General features: G+C 43.4%; 1 protein-coding gene across 6 annotated transcripts in view; it reads left to right on the forward strand.

Moving 5' to 3' along the window:
- The window catches only part of MYO16 (myosin XVI), a 570,453-nt gene that overhangs the window by 147,893 nt on the left and 395,631 nt on the right, over positions 1–26,929 (forward strand). For all 6 annotated transcript variants that reach the window (XM_036893691.2, XM_057494602.1, XM_057494601.1 and 3 more), the window contains exons 3-4: positions 9,367–9,437; positions 19,013–19,156. In XM_036893691.2, the coding sequence (XP_036749586.2) occupies positions 9,367–9,437; positions 19,013–19,156 (215 nt within the window). The remainder of the gene's footprint in view (positions 1–9,366; positions 9,438–19,012; positions 19,157–26,929) is intronic.

Below are 26,929 nucleotides of genomic sequence, written 5' to 3' on the forward strand. Positions count from 1 at the left end.
TTCCACCCATAACAGCCAGTGTCAAGTGTCGGTGAGAATGTGTAGCAACTGGAACATTAATATATTGCTGTCAGGGGCATGAAATGGTACAACCACTTCTGAAAACTGTTTGGAGGCTCTAATTATTTAAATGTTTGCTTTCTCTGTGTCCTAGCAGTTTCACCTCTAGATATGTGCCTTATTGCTTTCTCTGTGTCCTAGCAGTTTCACCTCTAGATATGTGCCTTATAAAAGTGGTTACATAATTTTACCAAAAGACTTGTATAAGAATATTGACAGCAGCTTTCATAATAGACAATAATTGGAAATAATCTGGTGTGGACATTTTATTATTTAATCTACTTGTCTGTTCTTGGACCAATGTTCAAGAGTTTTAAAGATGGTAACTTTGTAATAAATCTAATATCTTCCCTTGTAATACTTTGCTCTATTTTTAGATCAATGAAGATTTCAAGCATTTAAAGAAAAGTGTGCCCAGCCTGTCTGGTTGTCTTCAGTGAGTCAGTTGATCCAAATCATCTAGTCCAGCAGAGCTGACTTTGTTTGTATGAAATTTCAGTTTTAAAATGAGTTTAAAAAAATGAATATGTGTGATGCATTTGGGTCACAATTCACAAAATATCCCGCACTCAATGATATGTTTGTCAGTTTACCTGGTAAGAAGGATTTGAGGGGAAATATAAGAATAAAAAGCAGACAACACCTATACAACTTCAACCAGTCAACGAGTGTTCTACCAATTACCTGCACATGTCTCCTGTCCTAGTTTATTGTTAGGTAGTGGTCAGTGGCACAAATGCTCAGATATTTCTTTCCCTTTTGCCATACTCTTAAAGAGGGTAAATGCCTATTTTTAGCTTTTTATTTAAGCAAGTCACATTTTAATAACTTTGAGGAATATTTATATCCTTCTGGTTTTTTAAAATATTCCTAAAATGTAAACAGAATTTTAGATTAGTAGTGATGTCAGTTGTGTACCTCATTTTATTTATTTGTAAAATGAGTCATATTTCAAAACTAAGGTTACTTCCAAAATTTGGCATATAAATACATTTTAAAGTTACATAACATAAATTGACAGTGGATTATATATATATATACAGAGAAAATAAAAGTGAGGCATGTATTTACACTGCGTGCATTCTGGATTTGCTATTCTTACACTGAGGTCTGAAGAAATATGATGCAGGTAGTTTATGTTGTTATAAAACTGTCACTTTGGGTGTGTTCTGGAATGTTGAAAGAGTTAATGATTTAGGGTTGATTCAGATACAGAGGCCACTTCTGATTCCTGCCAGGTATATGTACCACAATAATGTATGTTAGAAATTCTGTAGAATAGGTGAGTTTGATAACAGCCTTTTAAAAAATATTTTTTCAGTTATATGTCAGTGAGGACCTTGAAGGGGGAAAAGGAGGAAATGAGTTATAAGCACCGTTTTAAGAAATAAATGGCCAATAACTTTCCAAAATGGATTCAGGATATTCAGCCACTGATTTGAGGGCTACAGATCCCTCTGCTATGTAGTCATTTCTTGTTTGTCTTCCCCACCCACCTAAATTGTAAACTCTGTAAAGGCTGGGCTTTTTCTGTTTTTCTCTCTGCCAGACTTCCAGCTCCTAAAGAGCGCTGAGTGCCTGAAAGGCCTCCACTGGGTGCTTGTTATATTAGTTATAGCTGCACGGCTGGGTTGGGATCGGGAGTTTGGATCAGCCTGGCAGTGGGAAAACTGGACCTCAGGCTCACAACCTCCCATCAGATCTGAGCTGGGTAGGACAGCAGAAATCTTAAACTTACTGTAAAGTAATATGAAATTAGTCTCAACTGCCCAGGGCCAGGTGTGGCTAGGACTGGCCTGAGCCCACTCGATCCCACAGTGCAGCTGGCTGAGTGGTAATGGTTCTTTCTGCTTAGCCTGGAGGCCTGTGGTTCCCTGGAACCGTCGTGCAGCCCTGGCCTGGTGCTCTGCTCTCGTGTCCTTTCCCAGGAGAAGGTTCAGTAGCATCCTCGAGTGTCCCATTGACGTATGTGAGCCTGATCCAAATGAGGAGTGACCAATTAAGCTGTGACTGAGCTACTCACCTGAATGTAGATTCCAGTCTGACCCTCGCTGTGAGCTTCCGAACCTATTGTACCCCCTTAGGATCATGGCCAGGCTGGGGCAGTCCTTCGGATGCTGACTTCCACTGCCCCCACCCTTCCTGGTATCAGGGTCACTGAGATGCCTTCAACTTAGAAATGTGGAGGAGTGGACACCTCCTTGCCTGACTGAAGTTAAGAACCTGGGCCCTTATGCTTTTTTAAGTTCTACTGACCATTTAAAGTACAGTGAGGGTTGGGAATCATTGCCCAGACTTGGGCTCTGTCCTGACCTGAGGCCACCATCCATGAAGACCTTGATTCTCTCCTCTCAGCTGGCCCTGCTAAGCCAAGGTTCAGGTCAGGCAGGTTTGGTAGATATGCATTTATTGAGAGTAAGTTGTGAGTTCTGAGGGAGACTGTGGCACACGGCAGTGGGGGCCAAATTCTCAACTGCAAATTAATAGAAAGGGATCTGCTATGAACTCTTTAATTTTGCCACTTACTAATTCTGTTGTTCCAAGTGACATGTGTGCAGGTACTTTTCTGAGACTGTAAGATCCTCGCAGGTTTTCTCAAAATGAATTTAGGTGGCCAGGTGCACCAGGGTCTCCTGGTTTAGATCCCACTTCAAACTACTGAATCAGAGTGTTTGGAGGTGGGGCTGGGCCTGATTCTAAAGTGGGGAGAAATAGCCCCTGAAGGGGAAAACTGGTTGGTGGGGGAGATGAAATTTAACTTTAACAATGGCTTGTGGCCCTTCCTAGGACCACATACAGATATGCGGATGTCCACAGTATTACACTTCCGTGGTGGAGGTTCATGGGGAGGGAGCAGTAATGAAACAGCGGTTGAGAATCACTGAACTAGGAAAATCTTTTTTTAAAAAATCTTCAAGTCATTCTTAGCCATCCTAAAATTTGAGTTCTACTTAGTACAGGAAATGTGTAGGTTAAATTTCTGTGGTGTTCATAGCACCGTTTCTATATTCCCGTCTTCTGCTTCCCCTCCTTACCGACAGAGCGGTGAGATAAGATAAACCTTTTAAAATCTTTCTTAGAGGGCTGTCCGTTGTGGACAGTCTCACATCTCCATCTTTAGGCGTCTTCGTATTGATGTTTCCATTATTTTTTCAGGAAAAGAAGACACTGACTTGCTTTTTTGTTGTTGTTGTTCGTTGTCACTTTTTATTTAGAAATAACTCAAACTTACAGAAAAGTTGAACAAATAATACAGAGAACTCACATGGACTTTTTTGACATAGCACTTGCTGTTCCCTCTCTCCAGAAAATGCCTTTGCAAGGCTTCAACTAGGACAATATTTAGAACCCACAGTTACATATTTTACACTTTTCTTTTCCTCTGTTGATCTTAAATGTAAAGTCTTTGTGAGTACGGACGCACTGCCATCATGAGAATTGCCAGAGGGGAGTGAGAGATTGTCAGGCAACCGCACGTCCACAGCAGCTCGGATGGTCAGCACTGCACTTACTGTCACCACGTTGCCATCAAGTTACTGTCATCAACGTGCTGTATCATCAACACGGAGAAAGCACGGTAATAGCTAGAGACTCAAGATTAACGTTAACTACCAGGTGCAGTACTGGGCTTGCTTGCTGGGTGGGTGTATTGCTGGTGACCGTGGAGACATCTGCGGGGACAGCTGCATTCTACGGAAGCTCCTTAGCAATGTTTCATGATGTATTTTCATCCAGTTCTTACCCCAGTAGTTGAAGATTTAGAAACTGAATGTTTCTTTTTAAATATCAAATCATGCCCCCTACACAGACATCTTGCTGGAGTTCTGCGGCAGCTTGATGATGAAGCCAAAGATATACAGTAAGTGCTGAATCAGTTCCAAGTGGTAACACTATAAAAGGAAACCCAAGCTTCATTATTCTGTGTGGTCCCCAGATGGCTGTTTTCCCCTGAGCTGTTTCCCTGCAGATTTTACTGTCACAGGAAGATTCAGAGTCCTGGTGCCATTTCATTTGACTGGCAGTTTGAATCATGTTAGTACAAGGTTGCTATGGACCCATACCTTTTTGAAGAAAGTATTTTAACCTAAAATTGGGCAGTTTCCCAGAAATTAGTAATTATGAGGGAATTAAAATGGGTCTTGATTCCTGTTGTCCCTGAGTTGAAGGGTTGACTTCAACTCTTTGGTGGCCTGAGAGGTAAAGGGTCCCTACGATCTTTGTGGCCGAGAACACAGTCCTTGGGGTCACCCTGCCTGCCTTTGAGTTCTAGATCCACCTGCTACCCATGCGGCTTGGGGGCATCTACATGATCTGTCAGCGCCTCCGTTACCTTGTTAGTAGCACAGTGACGCTGACAGTGTCTGTATCCTAGACTTGAGAGGTTCAGAGTGATTCTTACACTAATGTGCTCAGAGCAGTACCAGACCCTAAGTGCTTAGAAAAATGCTCACTGTGTGTCAGTCTATAAAGATGTGTCCCCTTCTTTTTCAAAATTCTTTGTTGCAAATTATTATGCAAGTGATATTTTCTTCATTCTATCTTTATATCTACGTACTTCACAATGTCCAGTTTTATCACTTAGCAGAGGCATAGAATTTAGCTCACTCCACAGTTTGTGTACTTAAAGAACATGTTGTTTATTTTGTCAATCGCTGATCACCTTATTCTTGAGCCCCCACCTGTGGAACCTGGGGAGAAAGCCAATCAATATGCAGTCTGTGGTTCTCATTTAGGTCTATCTGATAATGCAAACAGCCCTTTCAGAAAACAGCCCTCCTGTCTAGAAGAACAGTGCTTAAGTGGTCTGCGTAGGTTGCTTTGTGGCCAGAAGGAAGAAGGGTTGGGGCTCATTCATCTGTGTCACTGGCAGAGAGGAAGTGCTAGCCTCTGGGGTGGAATGTCCTCATCCCTGGACATCCTCGGACAGGGCGCCTCACCCACCTCGGGGCTGCTCCCTTGACATACTGGAGCTTACTCACCCTTCCAGTTCTTGAGAGGCAGTTGTTAAAATTCCAGGAATTGCGAATTGTTTGTGAAGCAGTTAAACAAAGCCTGTAGTAAAAATTAAAGTATATATATTTGCAATTAAGCATGTTGTAATAAAAACACATGTAATATTCAAAACTTATTCCTTCCTAATTAAGTTGGTGCATTTTTCTCTCATTTATGCTGATGAAGCTATTTACATCTCTTGGGTCTGTGTGGTGGCAATGCCACATGATCGTGCACCACGTCACATCCTTTCTAAGCTCTGGGGTCAGGGACGTACATTGGTAGCCTGATCAACCACGAACTTTGACAGCTGCTACACATCGGGGCTTGATTTATTGTCTTACTGATTGTCTAGAATTAAAGTGATGGAAAAAGTGTTGATGCAGGTCGTGCCTCAAAATGCATTGCATAAGCAGCTACTCTTCTGAGCAGCACCAAAAGTGTGATTAAATATGATCACGTTATTCAAAAACGATTACCTTATTTGGCAAAGATATCTTTCAGACCGCTGACAAATGAGTGATATTCTGATAGACTTCATTGTTGCACATTAATCTCACTCAGGAGTCAGCAAATTTTTTCTGTAAAGGGCCAGATAGTAAATATTTCAAACTTTAGGGGGAGTCACATAAAATCTGTGTTGTATATTCTTTCTAGATTTTTTAAATGTTTTATTGTGTTTTTCCTTACACAGGCTTTCAAAATATAAAAAAAAAAAAATCATTCTTTATTCAAAGGTGATACAAAAACAGGCCAGGGCTGGATTTGGCCTGCCAGGCATAGTTTGCTGACCCGTGGCTCTTACTCATTAATGTCAGTGAAACAATGAGCGAACCAAAATATCAAGGTCATATTTACTCATTGTAGCCACAGATTGACTGTGGATATAAGAGTTCAGCAAAAGTCATTAAAAGTCATTCTGTGAGAATCATATGGGTATATAGAATTTATGATGAGTATCATATATTTAATTATTTGTAAACTGTGGGCTGCATAGGTTTTATATCAATAAAATGTGTAGTGAATTTATAAATGAATATTTATCTACCCATCTGGGCATCCATCCATCTTTCCGTCTGTCTGCCTGTCCATCTGTCCATCCATCCATCCATCCATCTAGACATCTTGGTATCTAGATCTAGGTCTCCCTCCTATCCATCCTTGAGCATTCACCCGCCCACCCTGCTTCCGGGTTCAGCACCCATCCATGCTCTGCATGGCGTCTGCTGGTCTCCCTGGGCTTGGCGGCTCAGCCCACCATGGCTGTCAGGGCCACCATGGACCCCTTCCTGCACCATGTGGCTCCGATTCCCAGTACATCCCAGGCTGTTTAGTCGATTCTGTAACAGCAACAAAGCCATGCACCCTCCTGCAGAGACCAGAGACTCCACTCCTGCTGGAGCAGGATGTCAGCAGAGAGTGGGAGCAAGAGGCCCCTCTGGCCTTTGTGCTGGGCTCCCTGCTGGCTTAGTCAGCCCGGGCAGCTGGAGGAAGTATACTGTGGGCTGGGTGGCTTAAGGAGCAAGATTGATTTCTCGTAGTTCTGGAGGCTGAGAAGTCCGAGACCTAGGCACCTGCAGACTTGGTCCCCGGGAGGGGCTTCTCCTGTGTCCTCACATGCAGGAGTGTGCGCTCCAGCCTCTTCATCCCCATGCAAGGGCACTCATGCCATCGGGCGCCACCCTCCTCACCTCCCACATTGCCACCTTATCATCCCTCAAAGGCCCCAACTCCTTAGACCTTCCACTGGGAGTTAGGATTCAACATGAATTTGGGAATGTCAAGAACATTCAGTCTCAACACTTACCTAATGAATCTTTTCCTCCTTTGCTTAAAACCCTGTGGTCCTGCTTTTTGCCCACCCCATGGTGTCCAAATCCTTAGTGTGGTGCCCAGTGTCCTCCACGACCCACTCCTCCCAGCCACGCACAGTCCCCACCGCAGTACCCCTGCTTGTCCTCCTTCCACTGCCTCCTGCCTGGGCCCCCTCACTGCCCTTCCCTGCCTGGTAATGGCATGTTCGCCCCCCGAGGTGATCTGCAGAGTCTGCACTGAAACTCAGCGCTGAACAGTCAGAAGGTCATGAGAAAATTCAGCATAAACCTTAAGCTGTGGATTCATGATATATTATTAAGGCGTTTTTTGACGTCTGGTAATCACGCTAATAGAAATCACTCAGCGGTCTTTTCCAGGTGCCAGGAGGCATGATAAGCATGTTTCGTGTGTTGTGTCTTTTAATCTTCAAGATGCCCCCAAGACGCGAGTCTGATGAGTGTCCGTCATTTCACTGACTGGCAGCCGAGCAGCAGAGGCTGGTCGCTTCCCCGTGGGGCCGGGCCTCGGAGCCGCGTGCTCTCACTCCGAGGCCACAGTTCCACGGATTGATGTGTGTGATTCACACCTCGTGCACACGGGGCATTCGGTGCACACACCTGATGGCATTTTCCTACTGCTTTAACTCCTGCAATCTGCCTCACACTGTTGTGTGATGACATCGTGCAAGTGCTTTGTTGTAAAAATTATAAAGCGTGTCAATATTAGTGAATTCAGATGAATAATTTCATTTGCTAAAAAAGAAATGTTAGGGTAAAAGTGTTATTTATTTTCTGAGGAAACCACTGGGAGACATATTTGATGAACTTCTGTTGTCTTGAATGGACTTCTCCAAATCAAGGGTGGAAAGTATGAGGGAGAAAGAAGGGCTTTCATGTTCACGTGTTTGTGTAGAGAGACGGAGGGAGGGGGAGCGAAAGACCCTCTACACCCCATGCAGCAGGCGGCTCTTGGAAGTATGGTGAAGAGAGAAAGGCAAGGGCCTTACCTTCTAGAATTCTCTCCTGATGGCAGAGAGGCAAGATACCCAAGGAAGCGAACTATACTTGGGTGATGTGAGGCTACAGGTGATCGTGTAGGTGTCATCTTTGAGAAGTTTTGGGTAATAATTACTGACATTAAGAGAATTTGTGTTACGGAAGGAATTAAAATCTTAATTGAAGAAAGAGCCTCATCAGAGAAAAGCCATTTGGGAGATGAGTAGGTGTGGACATGCTTCTTCAGGAACTGTCCCTGGGAGGGGGTGGGAGAGAGCGGGGCAAGGTCCCACAAGTCAGGCTGAGTATCCCTCCCGACTGGACAGAGGAGGGCTGTGTCTGACTTCTCTGGTGACAGGGGTTTGGACAAAGGGCATTCTGACCTTAGGAAAGGCCGTGTGGATGGCACATTGGGCTCTCACCATGTCACCCCTGGGTTGGAGGGGTGATCCGTCTGCCTTTCACGCCCACCTCATCCATCACCACAGACGGCTGTCCTGGAGAGGAAACTGCCCGAGCGACCTTGCCTGTCCATCCCCTCAACACCCTCTGTGATACGCAGTTAGACTTGGGGAAGATGGTAACAGACCAGATATGGGACACATAAAGGCCTTGGGTGCCATAGAAGAGAAGGTGAATTCAGGTAACATTACACATGACAGAGAAACCTCTGAGAAGACAGTGGGAATGTAGCCATTTTGTACAGGTCTGTGCTATAATGGAAAAAAAGAGTAACTGGTGCTTTAATTATAGTTTTTGTGGAAAATGCATTAATGTTTTTTTCTTAATACTCTGATACTGCTATTACCAGTGGGAAGTGCTGTGGGTGAGCCCTGCTGTAAAGGCAGGTCTCGGAGCTCACTGCAAGTAGCAGAGGATGTGACACGATCCATCCTAATGTCTGTGCCACCCAGATACTAATGAAGTCACCTCTGCTGTTCAAATGGAAGCATAGGTCACCTTCCCACTGTGCATTTATTCTGTTGATTGGCGTACGTTTTGATCTATTTGGCTTTACTAATTTAGATATAAATAGCTTTGTCCCATGGTGCTTTGTGTGAATCGTGGAAGCCAAGCCAAGGGGTAATTGCATGAAGGGAATTTTAATGTGCAAAGTGTAAACTTTCATTGTTTTAAGCCAATGTGTCCTAACAGGTTTAAAAAAATAAAAATCAAGTGAACTAATGCATACGTGAGCCTAGTGAAGTAACTTCTTTTCATTTTCTTTGTCCTACAAAAGATGTATGAACTAGACACTTTGAAACAGTGAACTGTGAAATGTGTTCCTCTTTCTGAATAACTTGCATGGCTGACAAACGGAGGATGAAGCTTCACATTTGAATGTGAAGAGAAATCATGAAAGCATGGCATCAGTTCCCATGGCAATTAGCATGTCCTCTGGCTTTCATGGCTGTTTGCATTTTAGATGTTAGTGAAATGCTACAGCTGTGGTTCAGGGTGTGGCAGGAAGACAGGCTCTAACCCGACTCTCTTATTCTTTCAGCGCTCCGGCTCCTGACGGAGGGCGCAGATCCACACGCTCCGGTGTCCTCGGGAGGGTCCTTGCTCCACCTGGTAAGAGCTGTGACGACCAGAGCAGGCCTGTGGTGACACCAGGTGGAGAATCAATTAGGGCCTCAAAGCTCAGGAGCAAAGGGCACATCTGACAGATGATGATCAGGGAAGTGACGGGTCTCAAATTCACAAGCTTGGATAATGAGCTGTGATATTTATGAATTACCCCATTCAAGTTTGTAAATAATCTTTAACAAATGCAGTTACAATCTCTGCCCTAAAGAAGATGCTTTTGAAAATGAAGCATAATAATATTGTATCCATTATAGAGCATTAAACGACCATCCTTTCTCTTCCTTCTATAAGTTTTTACTCTAATGACTGATTACCATTCTCAGCTTGTGGCTGGGCTCATATAAATGTGAATAAAATCACCTACATTCTTTCAGAAACAAAGCAGGGAATGATTAAGTGGATCAATAAATAAATAACTCATAAACAAGGAAACATTATGTTAGGTTCCCATGTAATGTTTACTGCTTCAGTTGGGGCAAAATTAAGTAAAAGGATTCACTTAGTCGTCTGTAAGACTAATTGAAAGATTAGAATTTAATTTTGAAAAATACACAAACTAACATAACAGAAAAACCTACTTGAGACTGGTCTACCAAGACAGAAGAAAAGCTGTGTTCCTTCAAGTTACAGCCGCTGTGTTAAAGGAGGTCATATGTCAATCAGCCGGAAGCTCCTGAACACGCCACCGTTCCTCAGCTTTGACTGCACGTTGGAGTCACCCAGGAGCTGCCTCCCAACCCCAGCCCCATCCCTGGAGGTTCTTAATTTTTCTGGGATGTAGCAAGTCAGTGCCCCCAATTAGGTGGCTCTAATTTACAGCCAAGATTGACAACCCCTGCATACAAGAGCGACTTGTGCCTACAAAGGCTTAAGACATCTGGGGTGCAGCTAATCTTACTATGCACTCAACAGAACAGAAAAACAGTTCAGAATATTGAGGGGAGACAGAAGAATATAAGTTCTTTTTCTCCAGCATTGACTGAGATAGAAAGAGATTTCTAGATTACCTTTCCCTTCTCTGGAGTGTTTGCTTATGAGCCGTGTCTGTCTTATACTCATGTCATTATGTGGCTTACATGGTGTTTTCAAGGAGCTGTGCCTCACAGCTCCTCGTCAGACCCATGGTTGGTGGACCCTAGACTGGGACACTCTGCTGACAGTTCCCACGGGTGGGGCTTCTCCCCTGGCCGGCGTCAGTGGGCCCCTTACCACAAGCCCACGACCAGCACGTTCCCAGAGAGACAGGCTGGCCGCTGCCTTCTCCTCCTGGGGGTGTCTGCCCCCCTCGGGTCTCCATCAGAAGATGACTGGGAGAGAACTGGATCCCATGCCGGCTGCCCTCTCTCTCAGCTCCCTCCTCGTATGTAGCTCCGGGTACACGTGCTCCTTTCATTCATTTGAGGTGGTGTTTCCGCTCACTGAGGCGCGGTTCTCCCCTCCGTGAAGTGGGTATGTATTACCTGAGCTCAGGTACTCAAAGTATTAGTGTGATGAATCGTGTACCCAAGTATGTGATGGTCCAGTAGGTATGAAAACGACTTTTAAGCTGTAAAGTCACTTTGATATATTATATATTGATCAGTATGTGCAGTACATTGTATTATTTATAGTGCGCTTTCATATAAATTAACTTTTTGATATTCACCAAAAGTATCAAAAAGCTCTTTGTGGTTGGGATTATGCCTGTGTTACTATAATTAGAAACTGGAAGCTGGAAGGATGATTAATTTGGCCAGGTCCGCATAGCGGTAGATGGTGCTGGAGCTTGAACCCTGGCCTCTGTGGTGTCACCACTTACGTTCCTCAGTGGTGCCGACAAGGTGCTCGTTTGAGTTGCCAGAGAACACGTAGTCATTCCAGTTACACTGGTGGGAGATGGGCCTTCCCTGTGCACAGATCTTATCAGTTCACTGCTGTGTTACCAGGAATATGGTGTGTGTGTGTGTGTGTGTGTGTGTGTGTGTGTGTGCGTGCATGTGTGTGCATGTGCATTGGACAGAAATGGAGGGAGATGCTTCTTCATATACACTGCCTCCAACTTCAACAACCACATACACTCGTACCCTCAGTCCTTCCTGTTAGCAGGTCAGCAGTTCCTTTCTTGACCTTTGCAGTGCGGCCCGAACGCCACATCTCTCTCTCCCTGGGCCACTGCCACCCTCTCCTAAACCACCCTCTGTCTGCCCAATCAACAGCTTCCGCCCTCACCTCCCCAGGCCCAGCCTCGCCTACCCTGCAGTCTGTTCCCCATGCAGCAGCCAGATCAATGTTGCTTCTCTGTCAAAAGGCCCCAGACACTTCCTTTCCCGCTCAGAGAAAAAGCCCCAAGTCCCACCCATGGCCCCATCATGATCTGCCCCAGCCCGGCCCCCACCCCTGTGGCCTGGCTTCCTTTCCCCCACCTGTTCCCACTGCTCTGTGGTCAGGGCGGGGAGCGCCCAGAGGTTCAGACCGTTTTGTCCACTTGAAACATTGCTCCACAGAGAACCATGTGGCTCGCTCCCTCTCTTGTTTGGGTCTCTGCTCAAAAGCCATCTGGCGAGGCAGCCTCCCTGGCTTGCCCTAAGAACACAGCACGCGTCCCAGTCCACAGACACTTCACCTTTTGTCTGGTGGTTGTGTCATTCTTTATGGCACAGTTGCCACCAAGCTGATCATAAGCTCGTGCGCTTATGTTCCCTCCCTTTGGTAGACTGCCAGCTCTGTGAGAGCCAGGACTTGGCATATATTTGTCAGTTGTTACCTCCGCAAAGCCCAAGGGAGTGCCTAGCACTTAATAGATGCTCAGCTGATTTGTTAAGTAGGTAAGTTAATGTGTTAGCTACCTGATTAATTAAAATCTGACACTGGTAGATATTAGGGATGCAAACATGCAAGACACGTTCTGTTCCCACACGGAGTTTAGGGTTTGAGTGGCATGGAAAAATAGACCACTGATTAAAGCAGACCCAGAAGAGGGATATGCAAATGACAGCAAATGAGAATAGGGGGCAGCTCCCACCTCGGGGAGCAGTTCTGGGGCCCTCTCTGACCCTCTGGGTCAGACCTAATTACCCTTTTATCCAAGATCGCCCAGCACATGATCCATGCCTCCATTATAGATCGTGTCATGATGGAGTGTAATGAATGGATTATGTGCCTTTTCTCTCAGTTAGACTGCATTTTTCAAAAACTGTAGCTTAGATACTTTCATGTTTTTAGCATGTGTCATATAGTAAATACTTAATACATCGTGGATGAATGAATGGATGGACTGTAAGAAGGATATAAGGACAACTGTGGCTAAGGAGAAGTTATTTTAGGCCCAGTTAACAGTACAAAGACTCAGAAATGGTAGAGTCGGAAGGACAAAGAAGTGAGAAGGCGGAAGTGGTAAGGCGGATGGGGCCCCATCGGGTACCCCTCAGTCCAGTGTTCATGCGCTGTGTCTCGTACCGTCGGCCGTAGGTTGGAAGGGGGCCCTGCAGCTGGACTGCATGTAATCAAACCGGCTGAAGGAATGCGGGTCAGAGCTGAGCCTCCTTTTCCTGGGCTTGCTGAGTAAATAAAAACAAATGAGAAATTGCAGGTTGCCAAAGAGACAAAATTACAGGGTTTCCAAATGCCTTAGTTACTGAAAAAGGCAATTTCGCTATCTAAAATGTCAAGTGAGAGATGCTGTGCTGTGTGTACCACCTTTCGGGCGCCCCACACTACAAGGCCTAGTGCTTTATGAGCCTGAAGCTCTAATTATGTGTTCTTGGATCAACATCTTTGAGAGAAGGGCAGCCCCTGTGGGACTTCAGAATAAGCTATAGAAATTGCTGAGATTTCCCAGAGTTTTGTTTATTTGACTCAATTATTGTTCATTGAGTTCCTGCCTCTAAAGTGCAGATTTTTGTAGGACATTTCAGAAAAGCCACAGAACCTTTATATTGGAGATGAATGATCCCCACTGTATTACACGGAGATTTTTGAGAAATAGGTTTAAAAATTTTTCATCATAGAGAGAAATAATGACAAGTAACAATGTCTGCAGCCCAGAAATTTAGTCTCATAAGGGAGATATAGGTGAACACCCACATTTACTTATTTGGAAGAAATTGTGATGTTTACGGAGTTGAAAATGGAATGACAGGCTTCACTAAAATGCGGCCCAAGTTTTATGTTACCGCCTCTAGTAAGTGAGCTCCTGCGAGGGCTGGCAGCCGACGCCTATGAATGGAGGCGGAATACACATGCTTTTTGTTCTGTCCTATGGCGGCAGATCCTAGTGAAGCTTAATTGAGATACATCGAAATAGGAGATAACCTTTTCTTCTGCCTGGTGAGTTTTGGTTTTAATATAAAGACAGGCGTTTAAGCAGTGGAATTCCAAGTAGCTGTGAAAATATTGAACTGCAACAGATATGCACACATGTCCAAGCAGCACAGTGGCATCAGCTGGTTGGAGAATGGCATGCACAGTCGTCAGGGAGGAGGAGGGTGAGACGGGGTGGAGGGGAGAGAGGGAAGGAGGGGGGCAGAGAGAGAGGAGAGGTGAGGGAGGACCAGAGAAGCTTAATATGTTTAAAATCGAGGGGAAAATACTCTGTTTTGAAAAGAAGCAGAATACTGAGACTGTAGAGGAAATGTCTAAAGAAACCCTTATTTAAAAAATGGTTTAGGTGTTGAAGAACAAAAATGGCTGATAAGGGGACGGTGTCCAGACTCGGCCCTGCCCCCCAGTGGAGCATCTGGAGCATCTGGACACGGACCGCGTGCCTCCACCCTGCACGTGTGCTTTCCCAGAAAAGGAAAGAAAAGGCCGGGCAGCAAGGGCGCTGTCTGCCGAGAACAGGAGCCGTGGTGGAAGACGGGCTGCCCTCTCCAGGCGCTGTTCCTGGGGACTTCCCGGGTGGGGAGCGGGGGCATCCCCGGGGGATGGTGCGGCCGGGAGCAGAGGTGACGAGGGGCGGACGGGGCAAAGGCGAGGCTGACCAGGTTGCTGGACCGACCTGCTGTCTGAGGGCGAGGCTGGAAAATAGTTTTATATGGTCAGCAAACAGTGATGCCTTTACATTTTTCCAAGGATGTCATGAAGATTTGAATTCCTGACCGGATTTGCCTTTTCAAATCCAGCTTCTCTTTGGCCTTGGGGATCTTGGCATCCCTAACCGGGAAGTCCAGGTCCGGGGTGTCGACCGGGGCAGCGCCCCGCTGAACCCTGGAGGAAAGCCAGGACCTTGTTCGGCCCTGTGGGTGTATTTCCATCTTGACTTTTCACGTGCACGACTTAAGGGTAAAAAGTCAACAGAACAGTGGGTTGTGACGTTTCTAGGAATGCCGCCAGAAACAGAAGGGAGTGAATTTTCTATTTTTGAACATACCACACAATGGGACTGGCCTATCCAACAGCAAATTATAAAAAATTTCCTAGTGAGATTTTTGTATTGTTTTGTTTTTTATCTCTGAAACAATGGGACCCAATTTATAAGGCATTAGAACCCCTTCACAACAGGATCCTAGTTTGGGGTGCCCCTCTGATATGGTCCCATAGCTCACAGGCACCTCCACCCCAGCTATCTTCTGACTGCGCTGCCCCCTCGAGTGTAGGCTGTTGGTTAGGGACCACATGTAGTTTCCGCCCCCCTTTGGCACTGCACAAGGTGCATTACCTCAGGGAATACTTACAGAGCAATTATGACGGTCTCACCCTCCCCCTTCAGTCCTTCAAAACTCAGCTCCTAGGCTCCCGCAGGCTGCTAGGGACCCTCCACTGTGACGCCATGGGGCTTTCTGAACAGCCTCAGTCTCCTTCAGCTGTGCTGTCTGTTTCTCAAGGATAGTTACTATGTCATCAGTTTTGCCAAGCACGTTGCCAAGCACAGTGCCTGGACTGTTGTGTTGCCCAATAAAGTCTTGGCAGTTCACAGTGAGGCCGGCCAGTGCTGCAACTGAGCCCCCGAGTTTACAGTCAGTTAAAAGGAGAACAGTTTTGTTAGGATTTAAACATTTCTGGAAATGCACCAAAGGTACCATTGACTCTCTTCCGTAATGGCCTGTTTCATAATTAGAGTCTGGTTCAATTGGCTAAAAGTTCTGTGTGTTTGGAATGAAGGTAAAATAATAAGTATAATTCAACTCAGAGTATCTGGGCAGTTTATCTATGACAAGGTAAGCTGGAGTATAAATATTTACCGGAGAGAAGAAACAGGTCCTCTTTAATTTAGGATGGAGTTATGCCCTGATAATTCCAGGATGAACTGAAATTACTGTAAGCCAAAAAATGCATTTAACTCACCTAACCTACTGAAGACCGCAGTGCAGCCTGGCTTGCCTTAAACGTGCTTAGGACAGTTTGAGTACAGTCAGGCACAGCCATCCAACGCACAGCCTGTTTTATACTAAAGTGTTGACTACCTCATATAATTTACTGAATACTGTATTGAAAGTGAAAGCCAGAGTAGTTGCCTGGGGACAGAATGGTTGTGACTGTATTGGTGGTTGACTCATGACCTCGTGGCTGCCTGGGGGCTGCGGCTCGCTGCCCGGCATTATGAGAGAGGGTCATACTGAAGAGGGCTAGCCCAGGACCAGATCCAAATTCAAAGGTCCAAGTACAGTTTCTGGTGAGTGTGTGCTGCTTTTGTGTACAATGTGCACCACTGTAAAGTCAAAAACTGGAAGTCATACCATTGTGTCAGGGACTGTCTGCACATGAAAAGCAAAAATGATGACAAGCATGTTCAAGGTGGCACTGTCCTGAACATGATCCATTGGTGTGGTACAGTAGCAGAGAACTGGGTGTGATTGCACACACATCTAAGAGCTGGCTGAAAGCGATGGCCAGTGATACTGATGGTCAATTCTCAGGACCACATGAAAGTTCCAGAGAGATGTCAAACATATTCAAAATTCCCACAAATTAAAGTTCACTTTGCTACTGCTTTAAATCTCTTTGTCTCTGTCTTGCTCTTTGTCTCTGGTTGTAGAAATGAGTTTTGAACCACTGGGACTCCACCAACATAAAGCAAGACCGTGGACGATGACTAGTCCAAGTTGCGTAAATCGTTGCCTCCCCTTCCCCCACAGGTACTGTAGAGGTCAGAGGCAGGTCTTTTGTTTGATAGCAGAGGCGTGCTTGACGCGTGATACCCACCCAGTAAATGGTGTCTGCGTCTCACTGGGTGCTGTCCTAGGAACTCTTTGCTAGTCTCCTCGGTCCCAATCACTTTGAAACCAGCATTGAGAGTGAAGAGGGAAGTGTGCACTGAAATATAGAGACATCGAGAAAACTAATATTACAGTAGCTCTGACCTTTGTTTAAAAAGAAAAAAACTTGGCAAAAGATAACTTTCATGTGTGAACCAGGGAATTCGGTGTGTGAATTCAGTGTTTGTACTGAGCTTTTGATTTTCTGAGCAATGGATTGGAGGTTGTTCAGGACATGCTTGTTAGCCAACCAGAAGAGTCAAAACACCTGACATATTCCCTATGACTAGATGTAGGGAAAAGATGGTGCTTTTTTAGGTTTAAAATTGTCTTTGTTTGTTATTTGGGTTCTATGGTTTTGAGGGCCTTTTTGGCTGAATCAATAATACACATGTATTGGGTTTGTACATTCAGAAGCGGTAGCTTTGATTAGAAATAATCAAAAATGAGTGAAAAATGCATTTCCTGAGAAGCTGTGAACTGCTGGCTTCAGTGTAGAAAGTGGTAGTCGTCACCTAATGCTAGGCAGCTCTGTGGGCAGCCATGTTTTCAGACGGAGAATGGAATATTTTAATCATAGATTGGAATATTATAATTTACTATTTCAGAGTGGAGCCGTTCTCGGTGCTGGCTTGCTGGGGGGATGGGTAACTGAAGTAAAAGGGGAGCGTAGGTCACAGGGGTTCTGGGCATTTGAAGCTTTTGTACAGGGGAGCCCAGTGCTGGTAATGCCTTGTCTGCTGGTGGTGCTCAGAACATCACACAGAGTGCGACGGTGGTCCCTGAGCTCCGATGAAAGAGGAGAGTGACCCAGCCGGGAGGAGAGGATTGCATGTAAGGATAGAGTGAGCCTTAGACAGAAGCACGTTAAGGTGAGTGTGTAGTGATCCTGAAAGAATCGATAAGCCCAGAAAATGGCCGAGGTCTCTGGGGGCCCCTTAGGAGGACAGTCCTCCCTGTCCTGAGGAGACGGAGGAGAGATGGTGTCTGCACTGAGACAGGCTGCCACTTAGGTTCTGGGGACATTTCCAGATGAGGAGAGTTTGTTTGGAATGGACTGGGTTCCAGAGGGTCAGTGGAAGGAAGAGAATCATGTGGGCTTAAGAGAACCTGCGAGGCAGGTTGGTTAAGACGGTCAGTGGTTCAAGGCAGGCTTCGTGTGCATGTGGTCCACCCAGTCACTTAGGGCCTGTGCGGAGGCGGCCCATGCTGAGTTTCATGCTCACTGTCACTGCCTTGAAATTTTTATTAGTGTTTGAATAAGGGGCCTCACACTTTTCATTTTGCACTTGGATACACACGCACACACACACACACACACGCCGATCCTGCTTGGAACTTGGAGAGGTCAAGGTGACGGAGCGGCTGGGAGACGTGGCTCCGGGCTCCAGGTGGAAATAACTCCTGGTGTCAGAATTCCGTTGATGGTGACAGAGCAGTGGCTTAGCTGTTTTCTTGGTACTATAACGTGCCACCAGAAACTGGTTGAAGTGATGAGGAACACTCAGAATTGAGAGCGGGATTTGCTAGCTAGAAGAAAACTATTTGTAGGGAGCTTTGGGTTTGCTATCGAACAATAATATTATAAGAACATTGTAACAGGAATGTTCAGCCATCAAATCTTTTACAGACAAGTGTGATTGGAAGGTGTTTATTGCTGTCAAATTATTACAATCCTCTGAAATGTGAATCTGACAATTACATTGCTTCAGACGGGCTGATATCACATTCAATACTGTATCTAATCAACTTTCTTGGCAGTAGATGCTGAGAAGGCAAGTGTGCCTTTGAGTTGTGAGTGTGGATTCCGAGGGGCAGGTTGAGGGTACCTTGAGGCGCGGGAGGAGGCGGTGCCATCCCTGTTGATTATGCAGCGAGGGATAGAAAAGGTGGAGCAGGACAGAAGCTACTTGCTCATGAATTTCCTAAAAGAAGTTGGACCCAGGCCCCAGATTCCCAAGAGGGTTCGTGGAGCTCCCATGCTCTGGGTCTCACCTGGTTGGCCACTGTGCTGGAACCCACAGCTCCTGAGGATGGGGTGACAGTTTGCGGCCTCAGGGACTGGTGGGGGTGACTTTTTGTTATTGTTACAATTAATAGTGTCGACAAATAAGGAGGGCCCAAGCAATGAAATTTTTTCCTGTTGAAATATCTGCCCTTATTTTCTTATTTTTCTTTCCACTGTCTATGGACTCAGCTTCCCCTTACGTCTTCCATGTGACCCTCTGCTTGTAGGTTAGTTGGGGAACATGGATCCATTCTTCTCCAGGTTAGCTCTGCCTCTCAACTTCCAAAATTGGCATTGAAGTTTTCTATCCATGGAATTTGGGATAAACCGTGTCACGGTCTGTTATGATATTATAATTCCTTTTTTCCCCTTTCTTTCAGTGTGCTCGGTATGATAATGCCTTCATTGCAGAGATCTTGATTGACAGAGGTGTCAATGTCAACCAGCAGGATGAAGACTTCTGGACGCCGATGCACATTGCCTGTGCATGCGACAACCCCGACATTGTCCTGCTGCTTGTGTTAGTAAGTAGAGCAATTGCGGTTGCCATTTGAAGATTTGATGACATGTAAAAGGTGTATGTTTAGTTAATATTTCATAATATGAAGTACTTTGAGAAAAAATGTGTGTTATCACTCATTTGCCTGGAATTACAAGATAGAGATTAAAATTGTGGTCATATAGTTCATAAAACAAGTTGCGTAGATGCTGCACTCTACTCCTCTTACCTTTTTCTTAGAAATTATAACCTGATTCTTGGCACATATGTCCTAACTAAAGTGGTTTGAGAATTGTTGTTTCTTTCAGTTTGCTCTCCTAATTTTTAGCCAACTAAACATGCAATAATGAAGAGATAAGCTGATAGTGAATCTTCTGCTTTTGTGTACATCTAGGAAAAGAATTGTCTACAGCATTTGTTCATGAAAACAAAAGCCTTAACTATAAAAATCACTGGATTTCTTTGTTGCAGTTGCTTTTGGTTATAGATTACACCTTGACATTTATCCTGACACTCCAATTATTTTGAAATTGGACTTGCGTGTGTGTTTATCTCTAACAAATATTTGAAAAAGTTATGAAGGATTTTTAGAAAATACACTGGACTATAAGAATAAGAAAGGATGAATTGCTTTTTCCCCTTTATTAAAAATCATCTAATTCCTTTATGATTTCCTATTATGTGTCTGGCTTTTCATATCCATTATTTCACATAAAACCTCAAGATCTTACACACAAGCATATTGGAGCTCGAAGATAGGAAGCAACTTGCCATAGGCCAAAAAAGAAATTATAGATTTGAAGTTAAGATCATTGTCCAAAGTCTATTCTTTTCCACTGGGCCTTGCTGCCTGCCTTAGTTTCCCATACCTGCCAGGACAAACAACCACACACTTGATGGCTGAACTCGAAACCAGTTTATTCTCTCACAGTCCTGAATGCCAGAAGTCTGAAATCAGTGTCAGATGGGCTATGTTCCCTTGTGTGGCCCTATGGAAGAGTCCTCCCTTGCTCTCCCCTGGCTCCGGGGACACCCTTCAGTCCCTGGTGTTTCTCATTTTTGTTTCTTGGTCAGCACATTCTTCCCAGAGTCACTGTGTCTAAATATCCCTTTCTTCTTTCATAAGCACACTGGTTATTGGATTTAGGGCCCAGTTTAATGCAGTATAAGCTCATCTTACCTTGACCTGCAAAGACCTTATTTCCATTAAGGTCGTTCACAGGTATTAGGGGTTAGGACTTGAATACAGCTTTTCAGGGGACACCATTAAACCACTACACTGCCCTTGTCCCCCTTTTTAAAATCATAAGTGAAATCATTTTAGGATGTAAAACTATGATTTGATACTTCCTTTATCTTGTAAGAGGTTTAATTTGGTCTAGTTTCCTCTAACTTGTCCCTGAAGAATATGCATACTCATTTGTTTTTGCAGTAGAAATATATGTCCGTGGAAATGCATTTGTTTCAAATCCTGAAAGAAGGCAGTTATGTTAAATTAATAAGGAAAGACAAAGCAAATAAAATTTATTTAGCTTGAAATAGAAACATCTGGAGGACTAGTCCTCTACAGGGAAAGACATAAAAAGTACTTACTCATTTATAAGAACAAATCTTCATTTTGTTGAAATTGAGCCTAAGAAGAACCAAAATGAGGATTGAGTGTAGGAGCTGTGGGCTTTGCTTGGTAGTAAAGGAAAATACCAAACACATCACAGAAGAAAACCAAATGGCCTTTTGAGTGATACTGTGAAGTCATTTAACTTTGACCTCAGTAGAGTTTTCAGAATGCACAGAACAGAAGGATGGATGATGGCAGAAAGGGCTCGGTCCATCGCAGTTGGCTCATAGGGTTTTTGATAGTTCAGCACATGGACACCTTGGCCGAAGTTGAAGTTCTAAGTAAATGAGGAATGAGATTCAGAGCTTTCGGGTTTTTCTAACCTCTGATTTTGAAAATCTTTTCTGATTATTCAATAACGTTACCAAGGCCCATCTCCATTTATTTTCTCTAACTAGTTTTCATTGATTACACCAAGCCTTTGCCAAAATAGGCTGTTTCCTGTATACAAAATGGCCATATTTATTTTCAGGAACCAATATTCATGTGGCTGTGCTTGAGATTTTTAAATCCTCCTTCCGCTTTCTCAATGCAAATTGACGAAGACTTCACCTTGAGGTCAGTCAGGGTTTGTCAACTCCCAGTTCCACCGGTAGCTAGGGTTTCCTTCCTTCATTCTAGAATGCCTCAGCTTCTTATTTTTGATGGGACAGGCCAAGAAAATCTATCTTCTTATGGAGTCTGCACAGAGTCTGTGACTAGGCATCTCATACTATGCTTACAAGTGAATAGTGCAGGCACATTAATACAGTGATTTCAAGGTGCAGTAGCTATAGCTCCATGCAGATGACTCCCCTTCAGCATGGAGAGACCGTGAGCATAAATAGCATAAAACATCATAAATACTATTGGTGGACCAGAGGTAGCAACCACTTAGACTCTCCAACGACAAGAATGAGGCATATTTATAAGCAGAACTAAGATTAAGGTAGCCCACAGAATGAGTACCCTGGGCATTAATTTATACAAGGTAGACTATAATTATAGAAATGAATTAGATACATAGTGGCAAATTACTTAAGTCTTCCCTGTGACTCTGTATAACTGAGTTAATAAATATGAGCTTTGTTCCTGTTGAGGTTAAACAGTCTCTTTCAAGGGAAATCAGTAAACACTTGTACCAATCCCATCCACCAAAGTAAGTGCTTAGGAAAAGAACAGCAGTTTGCAGAAGTACCAAGCTGTTGTCCTGACTTGACGCACACGCATGTCGTTGTCAGACTCAGTGATAGCTCCGTTATGATGCGAATTCTCTGCACTTCTTTTTTTGTGCTTTTATGTTAGTGGCCTGTTTTTAGGTACTTTCCCCCACTTGCTGCTGGAATTCAAAAGAGTAGTACCTGTGTCTCTGGATCTTTCACCTCATTATGTATATTGTGATCATTTAAATAATAATTTACTTTTCCCTTTGTGCTCACATGATACAATTTTTGTAACTCCTATTTGTTCCCATGGCAATAACTCAATCATATTAATGGCCACTTGTCTTTATAACAAACATCTCTTCTGCTTGGAATAGTTTGGTTTATACTCAATAATTCTTTATCTAGCTTGCATCAGTGGTGTTCACTAGGGAGCATCACGTTAGGCATTCACTTACAGTTAGCTTCCAGCACGTCATAGAAGTAGCCAGCTGGGACATGCATTACTGTTTCTTAAGTCAGTGCCAGCACTTTATATACACTCAGTGTATACTTGCTGAATACAAAAATCAGCAAATGTGTGGAAAATGGCAGGCTCATTCTTAGAAGTCAGTTTGAATTTAATATTGCCATTATTAACTCATATCTAATAAAAACTGTCTTATAACTGCATTTATCTTTTTTTTTACATATTCTACAATTCTTCATTATACTCAGTCTATACTTTATTTAGAAGAAGTGCTTGAATCAGCACACAGAGGGTCTTAGTGTCTGATAATATTGCCTTTCTTCCCCAGGCAGAATTGAGAAATATAAACTGGTTTTATTTCATGTATGATCACAGAGGTGAATCTATAATTTTCAAACTATTAACATGTCTGTGGTTCTGCAGTACCTTCTTTCTCACATCACAGAATAATCCAACCTCATATACAAAGTGATATGTCTGCTAGTTAATGTTATTCAGTGACCTTTATTTACTGATCAACATCTTCATTCATTTAACTAGTATTATTTGATTAGTATTCACTGATTACCAGCTGTTTTTAATATAATTCCTACTCTCCAAGGAAATTGCAGTTCATTCATTCAGCACATATTTGTTGATAGCTACTATGTCCTAGGTGGGCCACAGTGAGCAAAAGGACATTTTACATTGTAGAGTGTGGGAGCAGTGAACAAAAGCAAGCGATGCAAAGGTGTTGCTCAGACATTTGATCAGTGGGTTAAGCAAATCGAAGTAGCCTAATGTTAGAGCCAGCCCAGCTGTCCATCCACAGAAATAATTCACTTTTAGGTAAGTGTTAATGAGTACATTGTCATAAAAATCTTAATTACTATGGAAATGTGCTGACAACCACAAAAGACATTTATTTTACTTCCAGAATTAAACGCTATTATGCTTAGTTTAGTGCTGCATGGCCAATATTCTTTCTATTTTCCAAAGTTATTGATGAGTACATGAGACTGTGTCCATTCATTCATTCAGTACATGTTTGTGGGCTGGCTGTTCTGGAGAAGAGGGTCAGCAGTGAACCAAATTAGCAAAAGCCCCTGCCTCTTGGAGCTGACGTTCTACTGAGGAACAACAGGGAAAAGCAAATACATGAATAACATACATATCAACTGAAGAGCATTATTGTCAGGGACGAGAGGGAAGGGCTAGGCAGGAGTAAGGGTGGCCTCATGGAGAAGCTGATGTTTGAGCTGAGAGCCACGTGGAAATGTGGGCACAACGTGAGCAGGGCAGAGGGGATAGTGAGTGCAAACTCTGGCAGTGTGCTGTGCCTGAGAAACAGCAAGGAGACCCGGGCAGCTCACATGGAGAGGGTGGGGGCCGGGCGGGACGTAAGCCAGGGAGGCTGTGGAGCTGATCCAGCCCGTTGCAAGGGTGGGGGATCTGCTTTTACCCCCAGGTGAATAAGGGATCCTTGGAGGGTGTTGAGCAGAGAAGTGACATGATCTGACCCACAGGTAAGAAGCTCACTCAGGCTGTTCTGTTGAGAACAGACAAGAGGAAAGGAAGCGTGGGGCGCTTAGAATCTGCTGCCTTACCCAGGTGAGATGTGGTGGAGGTGGGGAGAAGACGCTGCCGTCTGGAAGGTTCAAAGGCCGAGTTGCCAGTATTTGGTGTAGGATTGGATTTAGGACTTGAGAGATAGAGCAGGACTCACAGATGGCTTCCAGTTTTTGGCCTGAGAATGGGAGGGTTGGAATTTGTGTTTGGTGAGATGGGGAAGAAGGTTAGAATAGTGTGAGGGACATGGAATTGGGTTAAAATGAATGAAAAATATATTTGAATCATATTTTTCAAATTGCTTTAGGAAATCATTATCTACAAAAATAATTCCATTGATTTGAGAGATAATTATGTATTATGGGTTTTTGTTAAGCAGAGATGTGTGTGTGTGGTGTGTGTGTGTGGCCATCATATACTGAACAATATTAGAACATTGTTATTTTAATTGAATTGCACATGTTTTATGTTTATGGACTAGGCTTAGCTACTGTGAATGTTGTCAGTACTCTGGCCAAAACCCTAGCAGATGCTAATTATTAAGTTTTATGCAGCCCTCCTATGTGCGGGGCATTTTTCTATATGCTTTATAATTATTGAGTCACTTAGTCTTTGCAAAATCCTATTACGTATATGCTGGCTTTTTCTGCTTTTTGTAGGTGAGTGACTGGTGTGCAGAGGCCAGTCTGAAGGCCGAAGGCCAGAGAGCCGTGGCAGAGACAAGACTGATGCCACAGGCTCCCTTTATAATGTGAGCCCCTGGTCTGCTGCCATATTGCTTGTGACAGATTCTCACAGAGCCGAAGTCCCCAGAGTGGGATCATGAACCCCATTATAATGTATACTTCCTTTTAAAAATCAGTTTTCCAACTTGATTATTTATAATTTGGGAAGGAAGTCCCAAAATAGTATAGATTCAGTTGATTCTTATGTACGGTATTTAATTCTATAAAGTCCCACAAACACTGAATCAGTGAACGTCAAACCAGGGCTTCTGGGGATGCACAGCGCCAGGTGCCTGTAAGTCTTTGGTCACATCGTAGTTGTTCACAGATCTGTACAAACCTTGTTTTAATGTGTGTTTCTGTTTAAAGACACCGTATTTAATATGTATTGTTGATTCACAAACATTGAACTCACGGCCAGTTACATGGTAACTCAGGCCTGAACAGAGCTTATCCAACTCACGTATTTTCTCCATGTGGCACCTCACAGCCTTCTTGCTGTGAGGAATAGTAGAGGGGTACCACAATTGGGGGTCATTTTAACAGGAAACTCACCAGCAGGAAGCTCAGAAATGCAGAAACTGTGGCACTACACAGACCACAGTAAGGACATTTGTTTGCAGGATGAGGCCTGAGGCAGGAAGGCGGAGCCTGGCCTTGGACTTCAGCCGTGAACCAGGCACATCGCGTGACTCAAGTTTTCACCACTGTGCTTGGGCACATGACCACGGAAGTACCGTGAATAAGGATTTTTAGTATTAAACTTAAGCAAATAGACAAATTTGCAGGTGAGGAATCCATAAGGAATGAGGATCAACTGTGTTTATTACAAAGCAAAATGATTAACCCTATTTAGAATTTTAAGCGTGAGATAGAAATCATTTGAATCTAGTATATTTTAGGAATTAGGTTGGGTCAAAAAAATGATGGTTCTACAATAAGTTTCCCAAATTTAGGCCAAAAACCTCATTATTTTTACAACTTCCATCATATAGTTGAATAGGGTTTTGAAGTTTTCTAGAAGCTTTGCAAAAATATCTCACTGGGAATGTGGAGCATTTCTATGATGTAAGTAATACACTTAGTATATACAGTCCTTATTTTTAGATAAAGAACTCTAGTATCAGAGAGGCCATGTAGTAGAGTGGAATCTCAAATCTAAATATTTTGCCTCCCAATAAATCAATAGTTTAATGCATTATAATTTTTTATATTTGTATATAATTATATATCTTTATAATTACATTCATGTAAGTATATATAATATATATTATAATTATGCAAAGTTTTTCTGAGTTTTCTTTAATTTTACCTTATTTTACTTAATATTTGAGCCTCTCACACATACATGCTTTTTACATTCTACGTTATCCAATTTTTAAAGTGTTTTCTAATTTGCACCATATTCCAGCACCAATGCTCTATAACTCAAAATTTTTCCTAGTTTGTATTTTTTAAATAATTCTAAAGGAATTTGCTATTTTCCATATTTTAAGAAGCTTTGCCATTATTCAAGAATAAATCACAAAGGCTGATGAATGACGAACTCAAATCATGTCAGTTTTTATTCCCCTGAAAATTGTGACTTCATGTTATTTCAATGTGTTCATACATATATAAATATATGAATATTTCCAGCATGTTGTATCAGTGCCTCTATGCCTTGAATAAATGCTGGTAAAATACCCTGAGAATCTGCTCAGTCAGTCACCTGCTGAGAGAGGAACAATAGACTTTTCTTTGCTCTTCTGCACCGTGTGATTCCATCGGGAGGTCTCTGAATAGCCTTGTCAGGTTCTCACTTCCTTTCTGATGACTTTGGGTGAAAATTTGCATTTCTCTGCAGCATGCTCTATCTGAATTTCCAAATTTAATTTTGCAATGTGGCGACAGTTGCTAAATTACTGTCCGTTTTAGCAGTTCTAAAGCTGTGACCAACCTGTACATTTTAATAGTCCGTTGCATTTTGAATGTTATAAAACAAATTACTTAGATTTTTGTGTTAATTGTTTTCAAAGGAAGATCATCTAACTGAGTAGAACATGGCAGAATACTTGTTTTTGAGAAAGTGATTACCTGTGATGATGACAAATACCAGACTTTTTCTCTCTTCCACTGAAAATTTTGGGAGGATGTGATTGGAGACCTCTCATGTCCTGGAACCATTTAATAAATCTTTCTACGAAGGGTATCTATGCTACATAATTTCAAGAAATGAGTAATAGAAAACTGAACAGTGAAATGTCACTTCAATCAGCTTTAGTTTTTAAAGGAGTGACAGGCAGATGGCTGAATT

The sequence above is a fragment of the Manis pentadactyla genome, chromosome 17 (assembly GCF_030020395.1).
Source record: "Manis pentadactyla isolate mManPen7 chromosome 17, mManPen7.hap1, whole genome shotgun sequence".
Classification (NCBI taxonomy): Eukaryota; Metazoa; Chordata; class Mammalia; order Pholidota; family Manidae; genus Manis; species Manis pentadactyla.